Source organism: Anas acuta, chromosome 12, assembly GCF_963932015.1.
Source record: "Anas acuta chromosome 12, bAnaAcu1.1, whole genome shotgun sequence".
In the NCBI taxonomy this organism is placed as follows: Eukaryota; Metazoa; Chordata; class Aves; order Anseriformes; family Anatidae; genus Anas; species Anas acuta.
Window position 1 is genome coordinate 14188152 of NC_088990.1, and position 22206 is coordinate 14210357.

Here is a 22206-nt window from a genome sequence, read left to right on the forward strand (position 1 = left end):
TATTTCCTTAATAGACATAACTTAGGGAATGTAGGGCGCAAATATTTTATATCAGGTATTACTCTTTTTATTCTAAGTCAATTCTTTTTGTGTTTGTTAATTACTAGATTTTTTTTCCCCATATGTTTAATACAGCACTAAAAGAAAGTGGTATTTATGCCAGTTGGTTGTCTTCTATGCAATACTGCAAAAAATAATAGTAATTTGAAAAAATAACATTATTGTCTTTTAAACAAGAATTTGTCAATTAGCTAACTTTTTTCCTTGTACTAAAATTCTGGTCAAAGTGGGATTCGACTATATATCGTGAAATATGCAAAACCAGAAGAAAAAAGTTACATTATATGTCAGTAAATGCCATTTTTAAATTTGAAAAAAGGTCATCAAGCTGTCTTTGGATTTTTTAAAAAGCTGTGCTTGACTTAGTCAGGATCTGTGATGAAAATGTACCCTTTTGGGGGCAAAAGTGCAAAAAGCCTACTTGTCACAGGTCCTACAGGACCTTCTGCTAAAAGCACTTTTCAGTTTCATAAAGAATTGCTTTTAATGTGCAAACTTTAAGTAGCATAATGATGGAAGAAGCATTTGTGAAATTATCTTGTAGTCTGATTCCGGTTTCATGTTACTGTTTGGTGCATATACGGATTGAGCCAAATTAAATTTGCTGACAGTTTGCTTCTTCATCAGTACTTCCTTATGTCTAGCTGTTTCTACTCCAGTGCCTCAGTACAAATACACAAACTATTTCTTGTGGCTGCAGGTTTTGCTTACTGAAACTTGGTGGGGATTTTAGGGGTTTTCTGGCTGTAGTTCAGCAACATGATTACAAATAAAGAGAATGTGAAAATCTCCAGTGATATTGTCTGCTGCAACCAGCATTTTTCAAGATAAAAGTCCATATAACAGTACTGTTACTAGTGCAGATACTGATTGTGACATTTTTTTTTTTTTTTTAGCATTTAAATTGGGATTTACTGAAGTACTTGCACACATGTGCGACTTCCAGGCTGGTGTTAGTCTCATTGGCTTCCAGTAACTTTGTATTTACAGTGACGAAGATACATGAATGTACTGATGCCTCAGTCTTGCACAGCTCTATACCACTCTTATTTGTATGGCAATTAGAATCCAAAAATAATAAAGTACTGCACTTGTAAAAATGTTAAAAGAGTAGAATTAATAGTAGAGCATCTACCTATATGAGAATAGGTTTTGTCCATCACCTTTTGTCTTCTTAACTTTTGGTTTCTGATTGCTTCATAAGGTGATGTTTTCTTGGTGTTTCATTTAAAGGCTCTTAGGCACATTGAGTACTTCTGTCACAGTGCAAAAGATCATTTGTGATCTTATAAGCGAAACCCCTGAAATATATATTTAAAATGTTAATATTTAAAATGCAGCATTCAGTACTTGTCATTTTCTTAAAAGCTGCTCAGTAATATAGCTAGAAGTATGTAATCTATCTTGCCCTGAGGATATTTTTAAAGTTCCTGTTATTTGTTGGTTTATTTTATCTGTGGCTTGTTGGCTCTTGTTTGAGATTCCTTCTAATTTGAAGTGACTTTTATATTGCTAGGACTGTTTTGTATTATTTATTTACTTATAAAATGTTCTGATGAAGCTGTTGCAGGATCAAAATAATCCTGCCTTTCTGAAATTATGCACATAAATGACACAATTATACAACTATTGTTATTGAAGAGAAATATAATGGGTGTATGAAATGCTATTTTGCAATAGACTTGCACATTTGAGTGCTGCCCTTTTCTCATTTGGTTGTTATCCAGTTTTTCTTCTCTTCCATCCTGCAGATAAATATTGCCCTTCTCTATGTACAATTAATTTTATTTGAAAATTGTGCTTTATGCACAACAATCTTTGCTTCTAAAGGTGGTAAGTGATAATCTTTTATTCAGTGGACTGCTAAAACTCATAAACTGCATTCTGCTCTCTGGGATAGCCAGTAGATCTTGCAGAACAAATTACACATGGTCCAGTTCCAGAATAATACTGCACATTACACTCTGTATGTGTACATTACATAAAATCAATGCTGATTAATCAGCATTCTTAGCACGGTTAACTCTACTCCTATTTTTTGCTCAAATCCCTGTAGAGCTAAACATAAAGTAGAACTGATCTAGGAGTTTGCAGTGAAGTCTTACAGACTAGTAGACAAGGTAGTGGACTGCTGTGTTTGTCTGTTACCATCTTGTCCTAAGCTTGCATTCACCTGACATAGCAGGTGAAAGAATAAAATGCCAGTTCTGGTTTTGCTAAACTCTTTACATTGTGCTCTTTTATAAAGGAAATTTTAAGAGCAGAGACTGTTAATCTAGCTTTGAGCAGCACTGTGTGACTAGCAGAAGGTCACACCACCAGCCAAGAGCAAAGCCACCCATAAAACCAAAGCACACCAGCTATATGCCTCTTTATTCTGCAGAATATTTTAAGAACCAGTTAAGCTACCTAAATGCCACATTTGAGAATCAAGTTCCATTATATGAGTTAATGATCTAATTGAAATCAATGGACAAAATTGTTTGCTTTGTTTTTCAGTCGTCATTAGCCATAAGGAAGCATGTAATTGCAGATTTGTGTTATCTCCAAAAATATATATATATATATATATTCAGTGTTCCTTTGTCACACTTCTAATTAGTTTAATTACTGAGGGCACAAGGACAGACCAAGTGGGATAGTTGATCTTAGAAAAGGAGCGGGTATTCTCTCAAGTGCAGGAGTAGGTAATCTTTCAAGGCAAGACCTCTGTCCTAAATAATCTGAAACCCACAGGGGACCTCCGGTTAGCAGTAGTTTTTCAGGCCGTTGTGTAGCATTAGAAATAAAAGCCTCCATTTCCAGGATAAGTTCTTGCTGGAAATCTAGAACTGATACAAATTATGAAAACTGTGGTCACATTCCTTTGAGTGTTTAGCCTGTGCTTTTCTAGCAGAACTCCTCATGGCTTTAGTGTCCAAACAGAATAAGGCAGATTGCTTTGTAAATCAATGGTAGACTAAAATACGGTCTACATGGTAACAATGTGTTCCATGATATTCATGGCTTAAAGGAAGATTGATGTAGGCATATGCATACTTCCCAGGACCCATTTCACATTTCCATATGAGGGACTTAATTTGACATGTTTATTTACTATTTATTGTCCATCATTTTGTGTTTTCTGTATGAATGAAGTAGCCAGAAGAAAATTGGATGATTCACCTCCTTGTTTCTCTGGCCAAAAGTCTTTAATTAGATTTGAATTAAATTGATGGAGTTACAGCAAATACAAAATGAAATTATATTTAGACCTGGGTTCCATGGTGACTTTAATCCAACTTGGGGCTGTGCTTCCAACAAAAAGGGTAGTCCTATACCTCTTCCCTCCCACCAGTAATGACTTGTTTTAGTTTCTTCTCTCAACACTGGTGCTAGAATTAGTGACATTGTTCCAAGCCACAACAAGGAGGTGATCCAAGCTGAAAACGAATCCCTTTTTGTATGTTTAGTTTCCAAACACATTAGTTCCTTCTCTGAATTCTCTGATGCAGTTACACTACTCATTGGCATGAAGTCAGCATAAAGGAAGAACAGAAATTAGCTGAGAGAAGCAGGAGAGCTGGCTGGACTTCCCTCTCAGAGGCTGGAGCCGTGGCTTTTGCATTTGCTGTTCAGGATCAGCCAGGCAAAGCATTTTTTAAGTGGTGTGTAAGGTCTTGCTGTGGGTTGGAAGTAGAAGCCACGGTCCTGACCTTGGTGCCTTGACATTGAATAGCTCTAAGCTCTCTGAAAGTGGTCTCAGAAATCATTGTAAATTTTGTGACACCCCTAATGCCATGTAATTGTCAGGCGTATTTGGAATACTGCAGTCAGCATCAGTGGTCAGGCAAATACTTGCTATTACAGGGAAACAGGATTGTGTTGTCTTTTGTTATAAAGGTTTCCAGTGTCCATGTTTTTAGATTACAGTACTAAAAAATTCCTTTGATAAAACTAAAGATGGAATACAATGTTTGCTGTCAAAGAAGTGAAGTGACTCAGATTTAAAAAAATAAATGTGGACGTTCATTGGAAAAGGTTTATGATATGACATCTTGCTGTGGTTTTTAGTGGTGCTCTCACAAGAGTTCTAGAAGGTGAAGGGTAACTCATCTTGTTCGTCTTTATCTCTATCTGCGTATCAGTTCTGTGTCAGCTTTCTAGTTAAGTAACAGTGTCTGCTGTTTTCTCAAGCCTATATAATTACAGGATGATTGCTGCTCAGGGCACCACCATCATTTGTGAGATTGCACCTGCCTTTCATTAGTAAATGATGCATCCTTTAGTGGCAGTTTGACTGTAAGTGGTGAACAAGCTGGAATTAATGAAGACTTACCCAGCTGGCTCCTATTTCACTTTGTGCGGTTCCAGACAATGTGACATCTTTGTTGGCAGCTCATGGTGTGCCTTCCTATCCTGCCTTGTAACACTATTCTGCTACACAATACACAGAAGGGAAAGCTGCTTCTGCTCCTGCTTGGTGCAGAGGAGAGCAAGCAAACTCAATAATTGATACCAGGCAGGACTGATACCATACCTGGATACCTGAGATGAGCTGGTTGATTGCTTCAGCTAGCTGTGATCATTTGCTTTCCCCCCCCTCACCCCTTGAAGAAGCAGGCATTTAGCCAGATTAATTCTCACCTTAGGGACAAAATGCATTTTCAGTAGTTGACTGAAGAGCAGGACCAGGGTGAGGGTGCAGTAGCTCTATGTGCTCATATGTACAGCATAACAAGTCTGTCTGTTATCTTGTCACTAGTTGATTTTAGGATGTATTTTTTAAATGTTTGCATTAAAGGAGAAAACCTATTATGATAGGAGCTGAATTCTTAAGCGTATGCTCTGCCACATCACCCAGGCCTGTGAGAGAAGCAGGTAATCATCAGGAGTGTTGTGGTTTGGTTATACTAGCATCTAGCACTCTGGCGCTCCCACCCTCCCATCAGCCAGTAACTCTGAGACACAAACTTGCATGTTCTCTAAACTCAGGGCCTGAGCAATGTGCAGAACTGATCATCCAGTATTTCATTATCATCAGTGTTTCTAGTTTTGAATACAGGGCATAACTTCCCCTTTAAACAAAACAAAACAACATGTTAGGATATTTCAATTATTTTATAACATGCATTGCTTTCTATAGAGTTACTTTATAGCATATATTGCTTTCCAAATCAAAACCAGATGGTACATAAATGGTATCTTTAATGTTTTTCTGCCAGCTCTCAGTTTTCTCCGAAACATTAAAAAGTAATCCTTTGCACCCACTTTCAATATTTCTATTGTATGGTAATACATTTTGTTTTTTTAACAGGATTGCACATTCTTCACTCGGAAAGAAATCCTTCGGTAAGTAAACTGTATTATTTTTTCTGTCATCACATGGAAAGAACAAAATTGCTTTTTTCTGACTGGTGAGGAAAACAAATGAAACCAGTTGTTTTGCATAAATGAATGTAGGATGGGGCTCAGGGTACATGTATAATATGTAAATGTATGTAAGCAAAAGATGTCTGTTGGGTTAACGTCAATAACATAGGCTTTTCTAGGGAGAAGCCATTGAATAGTAGGGAGTCAGTGACTTTCTGAATAGAATTTGCTGCTTTTCTGTTTGTTTTTGCTCAGGATTTTTGTCCTAATAAGGAGTGAGACTACATCTGTGGCATGTATCTAGGATGCATGATATGGCATGTAACTTAGCTCATAATGTTCTAGATTCTCAAATTTGAATAGCTTCTGAGACATAAGCAGTATCAGGGAAACAGCCGTTGTTTTCATAAACATTGGAAAGTGCTTTGCTCTGAGATCAGAAATAGATGTGGTCTCTGTGAGAGGTGTTCTTTGCCTTAGCAGTAAACTTCAGTAAGACTGATGTTCAGCAATTCTGTTGAGGTGAAAATTGGGTTGCTTTATTTTTTGGTGGTATTTCAGCTAATTTCTTACATACCTTTGTTCTTGGTATTTGTGCATCTAAGGTACATCTACAGAAAACTTTGTGGACAAATAGGAGTCTAGAGCATGTGTAATACAGGCCCAAATTAAAGAATATGACACAAAACACAACTAATTTTCTAGCAAGATTGTAATGTTGGCAGGGGGAGAATGGACACAGAACTGTAATATGCTGATGAAAGAAATGCTGATGAAAGAAAGGAAGTAAGGAATCAAATATTTCCCCAGAAGATGTAATTAAGAAACTTGTTAATCTGAGTACACAGACTTTGACATTTGGAAAACAGCGTTTCCATAATGAAAACTTACACCATCACGAGCAACTGAGAGAACACAGTAAGTGTACTTTGAAAAAATATGCTGCAGATTTCAGGAAAAGGTGTTCTGAAGTCAGAAAATGTCACTGTATGATAGGCAAGCAGGAATGTTACAGCATCGTGAAATCTGGCTATGAACTGAGGAGTCAGCAACTTTTGTTCTCTTTTTTTCTGGGTTGCAGTGGATAAAAAAAAAATAGTAGTAGAGAAGTTTCCAATGTGCAGTTTTGACAAGCAGGTAAAGACTGACAGAAATGAAGAGAGATTTCCTCACAGAAATGTCCTAAGGTTTTTTTTTTTTACATGCATTCTGGATTTTTTCTTGATGCATGATACTGAAATAAAACTTGTTGAAATTTGATATCAAGGCACTGAATGTTTCAGAACATTCTAAAAATAGCAATTATAAATGAGCTGGATTTGTGAATGTTTATGTAACAGTATTCTCGGGTGTGTCTCAGAGCTGTGTAATGTGAAACTGCATTTGCAGACAGGTGATTTATGATTTTTTGTCCTCGCATGGTAAGTGTGACAGAGTAGAGGAGGTCACTGCGATTCATAAGACTTCCTGATAAAGGAAGGAGCACTGAACTGTGGCAAAGGTTCTGCTGCTTAAGAACAAGATAATGATTATTTATCTAATAAAGTTTGACATGGTGACTATGCATGGGATAGGGACTGTAGAACTGGAAGTTGTTGGTTTGCTTTGTTACTCCTTCACTAATCTATGTAAGCAACTAAGCATCTTTGACAAATTGCCTCTTTAATTCGTCTGTCTTAATATTTTTGTGCCTTTTAAGTATGAGGAAAATATTCCTTTTATCTTGATTGTTGAGGTTGCAAGCTCCTCCTGGTAAGAATAAACCAAACTATTTTACCTCCAGAATGCTAAAAATGGTCTTAGTTATAGGGCTTGCATTCTGTTGTAGTGAAAATGCTGGTCTGAATACTTCCTGAAGCTCGTGGTGTCCATGAGAGGTGTCATCATCACCTGGCATTTAAATAGACCAGTTTAAATACAATAAAGAGATGACTGTGGGAAACAGTATTTAAGTTAGAAAAACCCTGATAGATTTGAATAAGGGCTGCTTCTCTAAAAAGCACAGAAATGTAAACAAATGACTTAGCAAAAAAAAAAAAAAAAAAAAAAGGCAAATAGTTTTTGGCTGAAGTCAGCCTCCCTGGCTGGTTCACCATCTATTAGTATGAGTGTTAGTGATGACACAAGCAAAGGGACACAGTTGCTTAGATGGGGATGAAGGAATAAATATGGCAGCTCCAATTTAGATGACTTTAAACTCATGCAAAACAGCATGAGATTGCAATTAGGTGAAATGGGCTAAGTGATATTATCCATCTTTCCGTGCGGGAAAATAGACTATCAAAAAGCCCAAACAACAAATTTTTCTTCTTTTGGTTTAATGAGCTGAATCAGCTCTCTCAAGGGTGAGTGCTAAAGCTGGAACAAGAACCAGAACAGGAAAATGGGACTGAAAATGAGGAAAGTAAAGGAGAGCAAGACTCTACATTTCAGTGGAGGTGAGATGTTAGATTGGATTAGTCTAGTGTCACTGTAAGACTTCGGTACCATGATCAGTTTAAGTCAACATAAATGCAGGCTGCTGTCAAAGGAGGACACGTTCTCCTGACCGATAATCTAGGTGTGGAAGGAAGTATGTTTATAAACTATAAGAAAATAGTGCAATTTAAGTTAAGGTGAAGAAGAAATGAAAATATCATTGTGGCCCATGATTATGGATCTAGGAGGAGGGAAAACTACTACGTTAATGGACTGCAGAAAAGATAATCATGCCTGGTGAAAGAAAAGAAACAAATAATTATTTATTATTTTTCAGTTGAGTGTTTATCACCAAAAAATCTAAAAATTCTCTTGGAGAAGTGCTTAACACAACTCATTAAATGAACCCAGGGCAAGAGCATGTTGAAGATCTGTGGATAATGTAGACGTGTACGTACTATCAATGACAAAATATTATCTAAAATACTTACAGGACAGCTGACAAACGTTCAGAATCCTTACTGATTCTGTTGATAGGTGTGTGTTAGGGCTTTGAAAGCATACCCCACTTTGCCTGAGAATGTGGAGATTACACCAGGACTGCAGGACGCAACCTCAGTGTATGGAAAGATGCCAGACCGCTGAGTTGATGATCAGCTCTTAAGTGCCTAGAACATAATACGTGCTCAGATGCAGCCACTGTGGATTTGCTAAAAGCAAATCTCCTCCTTCATGAGTGACTGCTCTTGTGGATAAGAGAGAAGAAACAGATGCAACATATCTTTATTGTAGTAAAGCCTTTTTGCATTTTCCTGCATGCATTAGTCCTTTTCTACCTCTGTTGTATGAGTGCACTAACCTCTTGGCTAAGGTACCAGTGAACAAACTTGAAAAAAACTGTAAGAACTGCAAGAAGCATTGAGCTGAGGGGGGATTGGAGACACTATGAAGATCAACGTTACCTTTTAAAGCCATGCTCAGTGTATTAGAGAGAAAGTCCAAGATCATCACCAACAGTCTGCACTGAAATTCATACAGTCAAGTATTACGAACTGTCAATAGATAGGAGAAAAAATTGTCAATGCAGAATGGTAAATGGCATTAGTAGTTAAGATATATGGGAAGGGGATTAATTGATCTAAGCAAATTTAAAAAACAAACTGACACCGCCCCACCCTCCCTGGATACCTTTGTAAAAAAAAAAAAATAAAAAAATGGGGGGGGGATGGGAGCAGGGGGTACTTCTAGGGTGTGTTAACTTAAACATCGTGTGTAAAAGGGAAGAATTCCATTCTAGTCAGCATGTCATTCTGGGACCTCAGTGTGAACAGACTGTCCACTTTTGGGCATGACCATTCAAAAGAGATTTGTTGTACTGGGAAAGGTCCAGTAGAGAGAAACAGGAATGAGAGGATTTGTGGAGGAAAAACAAGAAAGAAGAAAGGTTGGAAAAACATGTTATTGATGGCAATAATTAATCTGTTTATATAACATGCCTGTCTTGAGATTGTAGATGGGATCAAATGCTTGTCTCCTATAAGGCAGTATTTCTCCTCCTGAGAAATGTAAATCTGATTTTCTAGCAGCCAAGCTTTTACTCCAGTAATAATGCTTATCTGCTAGCCAACCCGTCTGTTTCTATTTCTCCCTCTAGACTAGTACAATTTGGCAAATACCCAAGCATTCAAACACAGGTGTTCTTGGATATCTGTCCTAGCCAAAAAGTATGAACTCTGTAAATTAGAGTTGTAGAGTTTGAGACTGGTTTAACCTAGCTAGACAGCTGCTAGAAGAATATGGCACTAAATTACCAAGTTGGGCACTATCTGGACAATCAGCAAAGCTTTGAACCTTCTCGTGCAGAAGAACATTTATAATTCCATTGCATTCCCTTCTCTGCGTGTTCATTGGCGTGTGTTTGAGGGGTAAAAGATAAGGTACAGAGGAGCCAATTCTGGCCAATCCAGCTATATGATGGATTTAAAACCCAAAACCTGCCTGAGAGTGAAGTTGGGAAGAAAAGCAGGGGTTTCTTCCAAGTGTCTGGAAAGCCTTCCTTATAAGGGAACAAATATGGGAAAGGGCTAGAGATGCATTTCCCTTGGGAGCAAGCTGCTGTGCAGATGGAGGGAGAAGCTAGAACACAGCTTCTGTTTTCCTAGCACATCTCGTCTTTCAAAAAGTTTGGGGCCCACGTGCAGAAAGGGGAAGTGCCCATATTGTCAGTTCTGGAGAAAAAGGGCTTTGCCAAGAGAATAAAATCCTTGCCATTTAAGCCCAGTGGCATAAATCTGAGACCCTGAAAGGAATCTTTCCTTAACCAGTTGCAGACAGCCCTGAAAGTCCCTCGTTTCTCAGCCCCAAACTGAAGAACCTAGGAGTTGGACTTGATGATCCTTATGGGTCCTTTCCAACTTGGGATATTCTATGATTCCACGAACCTCTTTCTCTTCGAGCTGCGGTAACTTTTTCTGTGTGTGGCAGACTTACGGAGAGTCATCTGCACCCCAGCTCTCAGACCCCACGTTTGACTGTCTGCAATAACAGCGCTGTAGGACAAGTGTGTGTGCACTCTAACAGTTTGCATTGCTACAACAACTGGCAGCAGTTGAAAATCAGTTCCCAGCTGCTGGCTTTGCCATCAGTATGTTGCATTCTCCCTGCAGTCTGTGCGATTCTGTCTTGAATGTTGGTGCTTCCTTTGCTTCTAGCTGTCCATATCTCTGGGAGTTCACAAGTGCCAATCTGTCCGTTCCCAGGGCTGTGGGCAGACAAATCACTGCTGCTGCTCATCTCTGAAGTGTTCCTGCATGTTCCCAGAAGCTGTTCTGCAGCTTTTCCATGTAACTCATACATCTGAACAAGAGCCAGTAGCTTTGATTTTGGTGGGAAACTGAAAGTGCAGCTGAACAGCAACAGAGTGCTTCTCTGGATGTGCTTTTCATTGTTTATTCCATTCTGTACGTTTGACATTTGGCTAGATTAAGGTGTGGCTCCTATGAGCTCCTGTGGTGCTTTTACTGTGCTAGGCAGCTGAACACCACAACTGGTCTCTCACTCCCCCTCCTTCGAAGAGGAGGGGAAGATGTAAAGGAAAGAACAACGTACGGGTTAGATAAGGATAATTAAATTAAAGGGGAAAAAATAATTATTAAGGAAAGATTATTATTAATGAAACAATTTAACTAAAGGGAAAATAGGAAAAGTGAGGGGGAAAGGGAAAAACAAAACAAATAAAGGCTATGTGGAAGTGCAGAGGAAAGAAATTACTCTCTGCTTCCCACAAATGAGCGATGCTTGACCATGTCCTTGAAGCAGGGCCTCAACAATGCATGTAGCTGGTGTTTGGGAGGAGGACTGAAGTTTTCATAATGAGAGCCCACCCCTCCCCTCTTCTTCCTTTTTCCACCTTTTATTGCTGAGTGCAACATATGGTATGGAATACCCCTTCGGTTGGTTTAGGTCAGCTGCCCTGGTGATGTTTCTTTTCTCAATTTTTGCTCACCCCCTAGGAGGGTTAGAGGGGGTCCTGATGCTGTGCCAGCACTGCTCAGCAGCAGACGCAACACTGCTGTGATCCCACTGCTGTTCTAGCTCCAAGTGCAGAGCACAGCACTGCATGGGCTGCTGCAGGGAAAGTTAACATCCCAGCCAGACCCAGTACAGCTCCTTGTGGGACTGCTCATCAGCACTCAAGGCCTTGCTTTATTGCCGTATTGCTCTTCGTTTTCTGTGAATATGCAGAGCAGTCTAGAATTTAGTCTTTGGGGTGTTTATGGTTTGTGGTGTTACATTCATATGTATTTTGAATGTATTCATGTTATTTAGCCTAAAATAGGATAGATATTCCTGAATTTTTTTTTCTTTTTTCCATACCAAAAATGAAGTGACTGGTACTGCAAAGGCAGCACCAGACTTGGTGAGATGTTTTAAGGTATTAGGTTCTACAGGCCGCTTTAAAGGTTCTGCTTCCGTCTAATCAGTGAGCCATTACCAGCTTTTATCTTTTGTTTTCAGCACTCCTTTAGTGCAGAGTTCTTATTACAGAAGCAGCCCAGCTAGCTGTAATGTCGCAACATTTAACGGTGGTGATTGATGTGTATCAAGCCAAGGAAGAGCTTCTCTGTTTCTCAGCATACCCGCTGGTGACCTCAAGGACAATCTGACTTTCATTCCGAGCTCAATAGCAAATTAAAACAATCACTGCAGGGTGCTTAGAAATTTTTTATTTATTTATTTAGGTCTGTTCAGGTATAGCTAGAGGCTCCATTATGAGCTTAGAGAGATCCCATTTCCGCCATGTCTAGCACATGCCCTTTTGTGATTCCAGGGTGTTACACCCTTGAGAACTGGAGTAAGGAATCTGACCCACCATTTTTGCCAATTAAAACACTTTCACATGGTAGAATGAAATAGCAGAACCAAACATAGGGTGCTGTAGTGGTTTGATTTTTTTTTGTTTGTTTGTTTGTTTTTGATTTTGCTCACTGAGCTGGGTTGATTTAACAGCTTCTGCTGTCTACAGGGGTAGGTCTTGATCTGTCCTTGTTTGATTAATAGAAAAAGTATACCCTCAGTTACTTGCACAAGCAGTGTTGCAGTTGCAACTGTGAGCTACCTCAAGGAGCTGTGAAACTTGCGTATTTTCAGTCACATCAGTTCCCTGACCTTGCTGCAGTTTCCTAAGTGTTACTGCTTATGCAAAGGAGGTGAGTGGATGGGCAGGCCTGAACAGTCTGTAAGTGCAGATCAGCAGTTCGGGTTTGGACGGAATTAATTTGTGAGAGAATCACAGCCTTGGTCCTTGGGTATGGTACATTAAGCTTAAACATACACCAAAATCTGAGGAAACAGTGTCATTTGTCTGTTATGACGTTTGTCACTACATTTCTTCTACTCTAATCTGTGGGAAGGAAAACACTAACAAATGCTACTAGCCTTTCTTCTCCTTCCATGCAGAATAAATACAGCATTCTGGCAACAAAGGGGGAGTGCATCCAGGAATGGAGAGATGCTTTTGCAGGCATCTGGAAGAATTTCTTGAGGCAAATACCACATCAGGATCTGTAGTCACTGCTGCAAAGGCAGTGAGGCTTGTTGCAGGCCCTGGGCTTGTGAGCATTTCTAATGGTCTGTGCATGGTGAGGGCAGCCTTTCCAAATCTATGTGTGTTTAGATTGCACTGCAAAGCTTCACATTGCTCTATTTATAAGGCATAAATGTGTCTATGACTAAGGCAGACAGCCAAAGCCACTTCATTATTTTCAGATATGCTTCCCGTTCGGGGACATGCTGAACGAAAGGACACAAAGCCAGGTCACAGCTCCGTATGAATTCAGGCCATCATCTGAAGTGCCTTCTGCTTCTATACAAACAGAAGGAATAGTAGAACATTTAGCATGGAGGTTTACTCATATGCCATTTCCAGTTAGTAATTAATATTATTGTGTCAAATGTGTCAGCACAGCAGCGTGTACAGTGGCAATCAGCACAGCTCTCGGGAGATGGTTGCTGAAGCTGGCTCTCTGTGTTGGTCTTAGTACTTGGTCCAGGTATGGCCATAGTGTGGCTGATCGATGTAGTGCTGTTGCATGCAGGAGGTTTATGGTTCTAGACTAACCCAAGTAGTCATCTGAGGAAATAACCTTTATGTCCACTGATCTTTGCATTGTGTTATAGAATGATTGATGAGAAGTGTCCAGTTCCCTTGCCAAAAAGTAAGTACTCACCCAGTGTAATGCAGGTTACTCAAGTGCATGGAAGTTTGACTAAAATTCATGCAAAAGGGACTGTATCACACTATGTGATATATGGCTTTCTCAGGATCCTATAAGGGGCTGCAGAAGTTCTGTTTTTCTACCAGTTACCCACAAAGTTGTTTGAGGGACTGGCAATCTAGTGCTTAGTTTATCATGAAATGGCATGTGGTGTCCCTGAATAACTTTCCAGCTGTCTTTACAACTTCCCAGCAGAGGAAAAAATAAAAAAAGTTGTGGTGTTCTGTTGATTGGTTTTATTGTGTTTTGGTTTTTTTTTTAATTACTATTATTTATTTATTGCGAAGGATAATGGTGCTTGTGTAACATATTGCATATTGGTTTCAGAACCTTTGTGTTTTTCATCGTGATAATGCCATATAATAAAGCTATCTCAAATAGAGTTGTAGGATCCTTACAGCTAAAAGCTTGTGAAAGACTATTTTATTGCTGTAATTTTATTTGCAGGAACCTGGATCACAGCCACTTCCTACAGGCTCATTTGGATGCTTTAGTGTGAAATCCACTCAGGTGGAAAGTTCTTATTCCTATGGACCTTTGTGTGATTTGGTGAATTAGGGAGAGAATTAGTGGGAGGAGAACAGGATAAGAAAGCTTCCCACAAATCTGCTGTTAATTACTTGCATGTTTTTCCATCCCTTGTCTTCTTTCTAGCTACATCTGACAGAGTCCTGCTGAGCCTGAGGCAGTGTTCTGGAAGGCTCTCTAGTTGTTAGTGCCTGGCAGGTCCTTTATGCTCTGCTTCAGAGAAAAAGCAAAACAGACTTAACTGTAAATGGACTGACGGGGAACAGGTTGTCCTAACAGCTTTCTGTAGAAATGGATGTTGACTTCTTGTGGATGTTGCTGAATAAAACAGAAATTGCATGTACTCACGTGTATACCTAGGAATGTGTGTGTATATGTATATATTACAGCAGAGACATCTTACCGGGGAGTTATTTTCTTGTTTTGGTGGTTTTTACCAACTTCCTGTCCCTAAACGTGTATTTCTCTTTGTGAATCTAAAAACTAAGCAAATTCTGTCAACAAATGTATTGTTCAGCTCAGCACTTTTGGCCTGAACTCATTCATCTTTCTTTTTTGAAAGGAGTTTTATTATACTCTATGGCAGCAGAGCAAAGCTATGTGCTTTTATTCTGTGTCCTTTAGCAAAGTTTTTAGCTAAAACCTAATCATTGTAATAGCTTGCTGAGGGTTTCTCTAGGAAAAACACTTGCTTATTGCCTCTAAAATACACCATTTTGAGGAATAAGCTCAGACAAGAATGAAGCAAAACTGTGTGAAATGGAGTGAAATGGAAATGGTCTGTGTGACAGTGCTACAATTACAAGTCTAGATCTACTTTGCTAGTGAGGCACAGCTAGGTAAAGGGCTTTTTTTTTTTTTTTTTTTTTTTTTTTTTTTTTTTTTTTTTACTGAGAAGTAAGGTCTCGCAAGATGCTGTTGTCTGTAGCATAGATGGCATGTTATTTGTCTTTTCAGTTTCATGCCTGTATCTTGATCCCTGGGTTTTGCTCAGTGTTAGTACATTGGTCCAGGCCTGCTTCTTGTGTACATGTAGGAATCCGGTGCTTAAAAACTATATACAAATGGTGTGAAACCCTGCTTAATAAAAAACTGAAGGTACATGTCAGTGTTAGCAGCAGTTGTGCTGGATACTACATCAAAGCCCTCTATCTCCAAAAAGATGGGGGTTGGATATGTCAGTCTTATGCACTTACAGATAATGATTAGCCAGATTTGTTTGATTACTCAGGTTGGATAACTGGGAAAGGTTCTTCACTAAGATGGCGGTCAAGCACTGGAACAGGCTCCTCAGGGAAGTGGTCACAGCACCAGGCCCTCCAGAGGACAACGTTCTCAGGAGCATTTGGACAACGTTCTCAGACACAGGGTTTGGTTTTTGGGTGTTCCTTTGTGAAGCTGGGAGTTGGACTTAGATAATCATGGGTCCCTTCCAGATTAGGTTTATCTAGGATTCTCTACTGTATGAATTGAATGGGTTATTTAAAATGACTGTTTTTTTTCTACTTGTTTACAGGTTGCATGGCCGGTACCATGAAATGGCACCAAACGTTGTGCCCATGGACTATACAAAGGACCCGGATGTTAAACTACCTATGCAGCTTATAATAAACATGCCTGAGCTAAAGGTATGGCTTCTGACTGCTTACAAACTGTATTCTGATAAGCTCTAAAGCTTTCCTGCCAGAGATAGTGTCAAATAAGTTTGGTATCTTTTCCCCTTCCAGTTATTGTTCAAGGGCAAAGCCAGCCACGGAAAATGGAAAATATTTAGGTGGATGTCTCCCTTGAAGAGATAGTTGGGATAGAAATTAAAGGAAATTAGTAACAACTAAAACTAAAACACTCTCTTCACATCATATATCCTTTCAAAGCCAGTGGGTTGTTTTGCTGATGACTTTCCTTAATAATATTGTATAGTATAGGAATGTAGTTAGTATGTACCTCATTATTGTTAAAATAGTTACAAAATTGAAACCTGAGATGTGAAATGAGTTTTTCCCGGAGTTATTATAATATTTCTTTCATCAGCCAGTTGAAAGCTGTTCACCCTTGTAACTCCTAGAGCTATGTAATGCAAACTACATAAAAATTAGAATTCAGCTACAGGTTAGCTTTGTATCAGCTGTTTGCATTTTCCAAGTCTGTGTCCTTGACTGCCAGGGCTATTGGTGTAATTCCCTCCTCTGCAGCTTATGAAGCTGACCTTCTTATCTCATCTCTAATGAAATGAATGGCATTTACTAAATCATGTAGGTATTACAGTTTTAAAAAGTTATTCTTCACCCATTACAGTACTCAGCATCAATTAGGAAAAGGATGTGCAAGTAGTATAATTTAAGGTTTGTTTATGTATGAAACTGTAACAGCAGCAGCATTCTATAAACCCTTTTTTAAACAATATTATGTGTGTAAATATGTTGAAATATCTATGAAAGAGCCTAAATTATGTGCCTATGGAGTTAATGAAGAAGAAAGTGCATCCGGAGAAGTAATCATGGAGCTTGAAAATGGATGGTATAAAGATCTTGCTGAAATGTTCTTTTCAGTTCATCAGTTGGCATAAAATATCTTACTATATGTTAACTGTTCAGATACCATAAATATATACTGCAAGTTTTTGCATCACACAGATGTTTTTATACTCTTTTCTTATTGTACAGATAAGAAAATTAGGCAACAGGACAAGTTAGCAATACTTTGCAAAAATGCAAAGTATTTTTTTATATTTTTCCTCTCTCAAATTGAGTCTAAACTGGAGATAGCAACACGGATTTCTAAGTTGATTATCTAGAATTAGATTGTTTAAAACATAATTAGGCATCTAAATTGGTAGCCTGAGATAAGTAGCTAGCACAAGCAGAGCTAATTAGGCCCCTAGGCTGTATACTGAAGTATATTGTTAAATTGCTAATGGAGCTAAAAGTTGGAAAGTAGAAAGCTTGCTCTAAGCTTTATCTTTTGTAGTTATGATGGGATCAGATGAGTGGTGAGAGGTGAATTGAGCGCAATTATGCACTACTTTTCAGAAAGACAAGGAGTTTACTGCAAGAAGTTATTAGAGAGATGGCTGACAACACGTGAACAATGAGAACCCGTTGCCACATTGTGGATGAGACAGCACTGATATCTTCAAAAACTATTTAAGTGCTCATACAGAGAATAATTCCACAGATTACTAACTAGATTTATGATTTGGATGTTATCTCTGTAACTCAGAAGTCCTTCATATTCGTTGCACTGATCTCTTTCTTTCTGAATTTTATTTCCATCTGCTGCTGGTTCCAGTTAGAGTTAGGCTGGTGGACTGGATGGACTGATGATTTTGATGGTTACTCTTTTTTTCTCTCTTAGAGGTGATCCCTAGATGAGTTGAATTTGTTTTTAATGTCCCAGTGAGATTTGCTTTAGATTAGTTAAAGGATCAGTTCTTAACAGTTATCCTGAACCAGCCAGTTACCTGGAACCTATCTTAAAATATGAATATATTTCTGACTTGCTGACATGTTGGATGGACAGCTGTATATAAAAATGCAAATTAGTCTTGTATGAGATGCAATAGCAGAAGTTACTAATGGTCTTACCAATATGAATAAAAATTAAAATAAGCTCATCAGCTTTTCCAGTAGCTGGCAGGATAAAATAGTATGTGCTTCATGTGGTCAAGTACATGGGAGTATCTTGAAGTATCCTGATTGTATTAAGCCATCTGCTGTGTTTTGCTTATGCACAAATATTGATTTTTTAGATTTGTGATTAAAATACATGGTTCTTAAGGGTTTTTGATTGACTCATTCTTTGTTGCAAGTAGTTTGATATCGCTATCATGTCATGCCTGCAACTCTTTCATCACTGTAGCATCTTAGGTGTTTGTAATGGCACTTCAGGTCGGGAGACTCACTATTCCTTAAGTTTTACGTAGTTATCAAGGCAGAATCTCTAGGATGTTGAGAGCGTGATAGGGAATTTTCTGGCTCAGTTATGTAACTCTGAAGGGCTTAGCTGCCAGATGGCTGGTAGTTGTTTTGTGAGACATTGGCAGGCTGATTTCAGCCTACAGTTCAGAAAAGAAAATAAGTGATGGTAATCACACGTACTTTTTTTGTCTTCAGAGATAAAGGATGAGACACTTAGGGAACAGCTGTTCTGTGAAAATGTTAAGTGGTGGACTGCTTTTTTTACATGACAGTGTGGTGCGTAAGCTGAGATATAAAACATAGGTTTTATGTTGACCCATGATTAGATTTTGTGATACAAGAGCGTATGTCACTTTTGTAACATATTTAGGTGGTAGTGGTGTAATAAATTTGCATAGGTGTATTTAAGGTGGATCAAAATCTATCTTCTTTCACCCCTTCAAATCTGTGAAGCTTTCTGACCCAGCTATAGACTGTCCTGAGACAAATTGAATTTGGTTTCATGCAAGTGGCAGGACAAAACTCAGTGTCAAATTTAATAATAATTCTCTCCCAAGTTTCCCAAGGCTGTGAAAACCCTTAGAAATACTGCTGTCAAACCAATCATTTCAGGAACTGAGTTTGGGGAGTACCTTCCATAGCTGGTGAGCTTGTTTCCAGTAAAATAACAGTTAAAAGAGGAGACTGGATCTGCCCCACCTCCCAGGGTCTTTCAAAATATTGACAGTTAAAGGTTTTAAAATGTCACCTAAGATCTCAGTCATAAACCTGGGCCAGCGTTGGTCACGAAGCATTTCCCTATCTCTTATAAAGACAGGGGAACAAGTCTTTCACCTATAGTTCATTTTCCAAGCAGTCTAGGTATTGACTTCAGATCATACACGAAGAAAAAATGTCCTTAACCTTTGCAACTTTCCCAGACTGCTAAATAAATCGATATTGTTTATTCAGTAAATTTTCATCAAGGTGAAGACAAAACTGACATTTGAATCTCAGAATAGAAACAAACAAACTAAATGTCTATTGAATTCTAATAAAATTAGTGATAATTTCAATGCACCTGGCTTTTTTCATATGCACATTACACTTCTAGTTACTGGCAATGTTGAGCTTAATACCACTGCAGATTCTGACAAATGGATAGAATCAATAATGCACTTTTCTAAATTAGATTCTGCTACTATAAAGAAATATCTTTACTTCACGCATTAATGTTTTGAGCCAGGATGTTTTTAAATATGTCTGTGTTTCAAAGGAAAAAAAGATCTTCACTAACTTAAATTGGCAATGAATTTTTCACTAATTCGTGGTCCTTAAGTTGAAAGTCAGGGCAAGAAACAAATAAATAAAGAAGGGGCAGATACTTTAAGTTGATTAGTTCTACCATTACACTGAAGTTAACAGATCGAGTTTACTCCATCTGTTCCATTGGAGTCTCTGTCCTCTAATTTTGACAATCTTGGCTACACAAGCAAAAATCTACTAAGTTCATTCAAGGGCATATGAGAACATTTGAGATTATGCTAATTAATACTGCAAATTTGTCACAACCATACGAATTGCTGAGTATGAGGCCATGTAAAAAGGGAAGATGCCTTTATTTCAAAACACAGCTGATTTCACTTGCATTATCCCTGTCATTTCCGCATAATTAGATGTGGGAATGTAACCTGATCACAGAGATCACACGTGTTCTGTAGGATGCAGGACTACATGTGTGGCTGCCGTTTTTGTGATATATAAATCTCTGACTGTAAGAACCTTCAAGTTGGCACACGGCTGTTTCTGGTTGTGGCAGCGTAGCAATCTTTGCGTCAAGACGAGGTCATAAAAGGGCTTTCTGGAGGGGAACCATTTTTGTTTCATTCACTTTACAGTCTGTTGCTTTCCATTTTTGGCTTGTGCAGTAACTTCATTGATCCTCACAGGCCTTGTCATTAGCTGCAGTGGTGAGTGAGGTAGTTCATAAATCCACACACTACTGAAACAGAATGACCAGCAGGCACAGGAATCAGTCAGGGGAAAAAAAGGACACACAGGGAACAGAGAATTGATCACACTTCAGAATCAGTGTTAGCACCCTGTTTTTTTCTAAGTTTAAACATGAACACATACATGCTGCTTCAAAATAAAAATAAAATAATTTCCTATAATTTTAAGAGGATTGAGTTTTAGAAGTCATTCCAATGATTTTGTTGCACTGGTGCTAAGTAAAGATCTGTCCTCAGTTTTAAAAGTTTTAAAGTTTTCTGTGTAATGGATGGTGTCACCCAAGAGAGCAGGTTGATTGTCTTCCCAGACCCTCACCCTGCTCTGGCTAACGTTTGCCTCTAGCTCATCCTGACATCCTTGTCCCTGCATCCTGTTAGTTGTTTCTAGTTATTGTGGGATGCTTTATGCCTTTTAGACTTTTCCTTTTGTCTTTCTGAAGGTCATTTTTAACAAGTGTTTCTCAAGTTAACCCTGAGCACTCCAAGTGTAACAAGTGAGGGCCGTTTTTTCTCTAAATTCTAAATCTGTACCTATTGATGCTCTATACTAGTATTTTCTACACTTTCTTGCTGTAGTGAATCAGGTTTTGTTTCAATGCCTTATATTGCCATGATGGACTACTATGTTCTGCAAGAATCAGCAATCCCATATGCAACTGGCATCTTTGTTTTTTTGGCCCTCATGACCGTGGTGCAATCATCATTAAATAGGTAAGCTTGTTGCCAAGCTGTCTTACATCTCTGCTTTCTGCACAGGTGCAATTGCTCAAAACCTTGTAAAATTCACTTTGGCTTAAATTTTATAGACTTTTAAAGTTGTAGTTGAAATAGACCTCAAAAGGTCGCCTACTCCATTCACCTGTTTTATCTACAATATTTAACAAAACTGAAATTCAATGCATTTTGCATTTCTCATTAGAAACTCTAGGAGTTTTAATAAGCATAAGAGCTTTATTAAGCATGTACAGACAGATATGGTTGTTTGTTGAAGATGTAAATGTATCAATCTAGCTGTATCTTAGCCTTGGTTTGTGCAGGACTTTCTTATGCAGCGCGTTGTAGCTGCTGTAGAGAAGTTGGGATGACATAAATAAAACAATCTAAACATAAATAAAAATTGTAATTGATTTTTGAGGAAGGTGTTAGACTTAAAAAAAAAAAAAAAAAAAAAAAAATATGGAAATGTGCTTTTGTCTGCTCCAGGGACAATTTGCTCTTGCACTTTTTATGTTTCTTCCATAGTGCCAGCCATTCCTTTGGATGTCTAGTAATGAACAATTTAGCCATTTTTATGTTAATATTTGTCTAATAAAAAAACATTTCTATTTTTTAGGAGTAACTCCTGAAACTTGAGCATTTTGTAATGACTACCCAGCCTCTCTAGTTTAGTTATCTTGATCTAAAGAGAATTGTTATAGTTATACTTGCGGCACCTTATTTTGAAAATGCAGTCAGCTTGTGAAAGGTGGACAAAGTGCTTCAAATTCAGTGGTCAAGCTGCAGGATGATTACAAAAACAGATAGGGCAAAAGGACAACACAGTGCTTTCCTTGAGCGTCTGATGGAAGTGAGAGAACAGGGTGTAAATAACAAATGCCACAGTAAGATTTAACTGTAATCACAAGCATGAGGCCTATAATCACAGTCTTAGAAAACTAAGTCATGATTTATCATATTGTGTTCTAAGTCTCTGTCAGAATAGATGTAACAGCATATTAAAAATGTTTAGAAACGCAATTGAGTAGAAAAAGCTATGGTTAAGAAGATAGATGGCATGTTGAGGAAGATGATTTCAAGCCACTTAAACAGCAGCAATCAGCAAAACAGCCAAGTTTTGGCTGTAACAGTTCTTTATGGTTTCTGTCTCCACTCTCATTTTTATTATGAGAGGACTGAAAAAGCTTTTTAACAAGATAAATGTAGGTTTCTAGTTGTAAAAGGATTCTTTTTTAAACAATTAGTGCTTGAAGGAAAACAATCTATGAGGGAACCGTATCATTTTCCACTTTATTCCCTTCCCCCATGGCTTTTCCTTTAAATATGATGGAAGCCTAATCTGTGCTCTTCAGAGTAGAGGTAATGAAATTACAGAAAGGATGTGAAAAGTATCTGTGAAGGTAAACTAATACTTTCCATTGTGTAAACCGCAGATATACTGCCTGA

General features: G+C 38.3%; 1 protein-coding gene across 11 annotated transcripts in view; it reads left to right on the forward strand.

The window, feature by feature from the left end:
* The window catches only part of CIB2 (calcium and integrin binding family member 2), a 43833-nt gene that overhangs the window by 9306 nt on the left and 12321 nt on the right, over positions 1-22206 (forward strand). For all 11 annotated transcript variants that reach the window (XM_068695529.1, XM_068695534.1, XM_068695523.1 and 8 more), the window contains 2 exons: positions 5357-5391; positions 15652-15763. In XM_068695529.1, the coding sequence (XP_068551630.1) occupies positions 5357-5391; positions 15652-15763 (147 nt within the window). The remainder of the gene's footprint in view (positions 1-5356; positions 5392-15651; positions 15764-22206) is intronic.